This window comes from Tupaia chinensis, unplaced genomic scaffold (genome assembly GCF_000334495.1).
Source record: "Tupaia chinensis unplaced genomic scaffold, TupChi_1.0 Scaffold000037_18, whole genome shotgun sequence".
NCBI classification, from domain to species: Eukaryota; Metazoa; Chordata; class Mammalia; order Scandentia; family Tupaiidae; genus Tupaia; species Tupaia belangeri.
In genome coordinates this window covers 1,757,262-1,761,786 of record NW_006159476.1, presented here as the reverse complement: position 1 = coordinate 1,761,786, position 4,525 = coordinate 1,757,262, and the positions used below count along the sequence as shown (strand labels likewise).

At 46.9% G+C, this 4,525-nt stretch overlaps 1 protein-coding gene across 14 annotated transcripts in view; it reads left to right on the top strand.

The window, feature by feature from the left end:
- Positions 1–4,525, top strand: part of COQ8B (coenzyme Q8B) — a 38,253-nt gene that overhangs the window by 18,649 nt on the left and 15,079 nt on the right. For all 14 annotated transcript variants that reach the window (XM_027771968.1, XM_014588103.2, XM_027771964.1 and 11 more), the window contains 2 exons: positions 2,852–2,974; positions 3,116–3,201. In XM_027771968.1, the coding sequence (XP_027627769.1) occupies positions 2,852–2,974; positions 3,116–3,201 (209 nt within the window). The remainder of the gene's footprint in view (positions 1–2,851; positions 2,975–3,115; positions 3,202–4,525) is intronic.

The window sequence follows — 4,525 nt, the reverse complement described above, 5'->3', positions numbered from 1 at the left end:
GAGTGCACGCGCCCTACAGTGAAAATCTCTCCCAAAAAAAAAAAAAAAGACTGGACTAGCTTCAGCAGCTTGAAATATACTCTGGGCCTGTGTACATGATGGTATGGAGAAATGCAGGAAAGGGGGTTGTGGCCTGACCGTGCCCCACTGGGGGGTGTTTTCTTCTCTTTCTGGCTCTCTTGCTCTCTCTCTGTCTCTCTCTTGTGAGCACACCCACCTTCTAACATTTACACAAAAAAAGGAAAAGGTTGGAGAGAGAGAGAGAGAGTCAGTCCAAACGGAAAATCTGGAGAGACAGAAAGAAGATTAGCCAGGAAATGGGAGAGAGAAACGGAACAGCTCATGGGCATGGGGTTTCTTTTTAGGGTGATGAAACACCTTAAAATTGGTCATCTTGGGGATGACAGGTGTCATGGGGTTAAAGACGCTGAACTCCCACATTGCTGACCAGAATTCAAGTCCAGGACCTGGTGGCTTGCTTTCTTACTTTCCCTCTCTCTCTCGCTCTGTCCCTCTCTGGTCAAATTTTTAAAAATAAGTAAATTGGGACCAGCAGTTGGCATAATGACTATGTCACTGCAAAAAAAATTTTTTTAAATAATTATTTATTTTAATTATTTATATATGTATTTTAATTTGACTAGAGAGAGACACAGAGAGAGAGTGGGAAAGTCAGAAAGCAAGCTACCAGATTCGGGACTTGGAACAGTGGTCAGCCACAGTGTCCAGTACCTTAACCACCACACCACTTGCTGGCCCCAATAATTCTTTTTTTTAATTATTGTATTTAACTTTATTTATTTACTTATTTATTATGTCTTTAAATTTTGACCAGAGAGGGATAGAGTAAGTGAGAGAGAGAGGGAAAATGAGAAAGGAAGCCATTAGCTGTGGGAGTCCAGTGCTCTTAACCACCATGCCACCTGCCGACCTCCCCCCTTTTTTTGAGAGGTTTTTGCCTAAAGATATGTATACTCATTGAAGAGATAGACAGAGATGGTGAGAGGGAAGGTGAAAAATCACCCCCGAAGGGATGGCCACGCTGCAGTTCCTTCTCCTCATTCTCCTTTGGGGATCTTGGGCATGCACGCAAACACACCCAGTGTGATTTTCAAGCCAAAGAGGTCCAGGACTCGAATCACAGTTGGCCATGTGGGAGTCCAGTGACGTAACCATTATGCCATCTGCTGACCCAGAAAACAAATAATTCTTTTAAAAAGGGAGAAAGAGGACCCAAAGAGCTTGTTCTTGTGGGTTATATTTATTGATGTTTACTGTATTGTAAGTTAAATATGAGGGCATCTGAAGCGCCAGAATACACATACACACATTCCATCAACTGTCAGAGCGATGACGTCCTCATATGGCCTGGAGCCTCTGAAAAGCTCCATGAGATGCCTGTGAAAAAGAGCCAATAACATCATATTATTATTTTTTTAAAGAATTATTTTACTTAACTTTATTTATTTATTCCTTTTTAATTTGACCAGAGAAGAACAGAGCGAGAGAAGCAAAAGGAAAAGTGAGAAAGCAAGCTGCCTGGTCCAGGACTTGAACCATGGTCAGCCATGTGGGAATCTAGGGCCCTTAATCACTACGCCACCTACTGTCCCCAACATATTCATATTATTATTGAAAGGACTTGATCTCACAGACCTCCCACCGCCATCGCTGCCCCACCCCACTCCTAGATTTCAGAGACCTCAGGGGTCCCTGACCACACCTTGTGACCCTGGTTTCCAGAAGTTCCTCTCGTGCCCCCTCCTGGTTACTCCCTCACCAAGGGTGATACCTCACTTTGGCTTAGCCTGTTTTTGTTCTTTATGGGAACATAATTGGAGAGTGTGTTCTCTCTTGGATCCGGCTTCTTTTGCTCATCGTGTCCGTGGTGTTATGTGGAGTGGTAGACTGTTGATTCAGTACAATGCCGGCACTCTGCAACTCTCCCACAATTTACCCATTCATTCTACTGGAGGTCATCTGGGTTGTTTCCAGCTCGGGATGGTGATGAATAGTGCTGCTGTGACTGTCCTTGTACTGTCTGGGTGGACACGCGTATGTGTGGCTCTCGAGTGTACACCCAGGAGAGGAATTGCATCGGGTACTGGCATGTGCTTTACTACACACTTCCCAGCTGTTTTCCAGGGGCTAGTACCAGGATGCCCTCACCAGCAGGGCTGAGCTGAGGCTGCTTTCCCAACACTTGGTACTGTCCCTTATATCTCAGCCCTTCTGGAGGGTATGCAGTGGTGTCATGATGATGACTTGTTAGTTTCTCCCTCTCTTTCTTTTTTTAATTTGCTATAAAGCATGTGTGCTCACCAGAGAGAGAGAGAAACTGAAAAATCACCACCAGGGGGAATGGCCATGCCATAATCCATTCTCCTCTTGGGGTTTTGGGCACGCCCACCCACATGCCTGGCATTTTTTTGTGGTTTTTTTTTTTTTTTTTTTTTGAGAGGTTTTTCACTATAGGGCGCGTGCGCTCGCCAGACAGACAGAGAGACCGAAAGCGAGAAATCACCCCCCAGAGGGGATGGCCACGCCGCAATCCCTTCTCCTCCATTCTCCTCTCGGGATCTTGGGCACACATGCACACACTCGGCATGGGTTTTAAGCCACTGGGTCTGGGATGCGAACCACGGTTGACTACGTGGGAGTCCAGTGACATAGCCATTACGCTAACTGCTGGTTCCCATGCCTGGCATGTTTTTTCAAGCCATTGGGTCCAGGACTCAAACCATTCAGTAGGGCATATGGGATCCAGCACCTTAACCACCTTGCCACCTGGTTGGGCCCATGATGACGATTTCTGTGCTCATGGTAGTAATGATCATCCTCTCTTCCCCAGAGGGCAGCTCCCGGCTAGGCTCCAGCCCTTTCCTGTCAGAGGCCAATGCTGAACGGATTGTGCAGACTTTATGTACAGTTCGAGGGGCAGCCCTCAAAGTTGGCCAAATGCTGAGCATCCAGGGTACAGTATGACCTTTGACTCTTGACTTTACTCTGACCTAACTCCGCCCCACCCATCCACCAAGCCCTGACTTCAAATGCTTACACACTGAGTATTCTCACCTCCTCCCTCACTGTTTCCCTTGTCCCGCTATCTCCCAAGACAACAGCTTCATCAGCCCCCAGCTGCAGCGCATCTTTGAGCGGGTTCGCCAGAGTGCCGACTTCATGCCCCGTTGGCAGATGTTGGTGAGTACCCCAAGCAGGAGGGCAGGCAGTCCTCCTGACCTGCCTGACTCTCCTAGCTTCATTGCTTTACCCCCTATGTGACTCTGAGCCTCAGTTTCCTCATCTGTAAAATGAGAATCACCAAAGTACATACCTCACAGCATCATGGTGATGATTAAATGAGAGGGTGGTGCTGAGTGCTTAGTCTGGTCCTGGGCACAGGCTCAGTACTCTGTCAAGGCAGCAGTGCACAATAGTTGGGGCCAGACACCATGGCTCAAACTCTGTCACTGCCGCTCACTGCCTCTCACTGCCTGTGTGGCATGTGGCATGACCTCTCTGCTTTAGTTACCTCATCTGGGAAATGGTGATGGTGGTAGCCACACCTACGTCATAGAGTTATATAAATTAGTATAGGGAGATGGGGCTGGATGGTGGTGCAGTGTAAAGTGTGACACTCTGCAAGGCTGACCCACATAGGAAGGTCCTGGTTCATATCCAGAGACCTCTCTAAGCACACTGGCATGCATGTGCCAGAGACCTGGGGCTGGCTGAGGTTGGGGTGCATTGCAGTGTCAAGACCCTACTAGGGGTGCTGTCTTATTTTCTCTGTCTCTACCTTCCTCACTTATGGAAAAATATGTAGAAGTAGTTTATAGAAAAAAGTGATACAAAATTAGTTTTTTTTTTTATTTTTTTTATTGCTGTAGGGCGCATGCACTCGCCAGAAAGACAATGAGAAATCACCCCCAGTGGGGATGGCCATGCCGCAATCCCTTCTCCTCCATTCTTTTCTTGGGATCTTGAGCACGCATGCACATGTGCCCAGCGTGAGTTTAAACCACTGGATCCGGGACTCAAATATGCAGGTGACTACATGGGAGTCCAGTAACATAGCCATGACGCCAACTGCTGGTCCCAGTATAATAATATTTTAAAGAATTATTTAATTTTATTCATCATCATCATTCTTTTATGTGTCTTTTTTTTTTTTTTTAAGAGAGATTTTTGTTATAGGGTGCATACACTTGCCGGAGAGACAGAAAGACAGGCAGGAAGTGAGAAATGAGAAATCACCCCCCAGGAGGGATGGCCAGGCCGCAATCCCTTCTCTTTGTCTCCTCTCAGGATTTTGGGCACGGATGCACACGTGCCTGGCGTGAGTTTTAAGCCGCTAGGCCCGGGACTTGAACTGGGAGTCCAGTGGCATAACCATTACTCCATCTGCTGGTCCTATCATTATTATTATTATTTTAATTTGACTGGCAAGAGACAGATTGAGAGAAGGAAAGTGAGAAAGCAAGCTGCCAGATCTGGGACTCAAACAGCGATTGGCCATATGGGA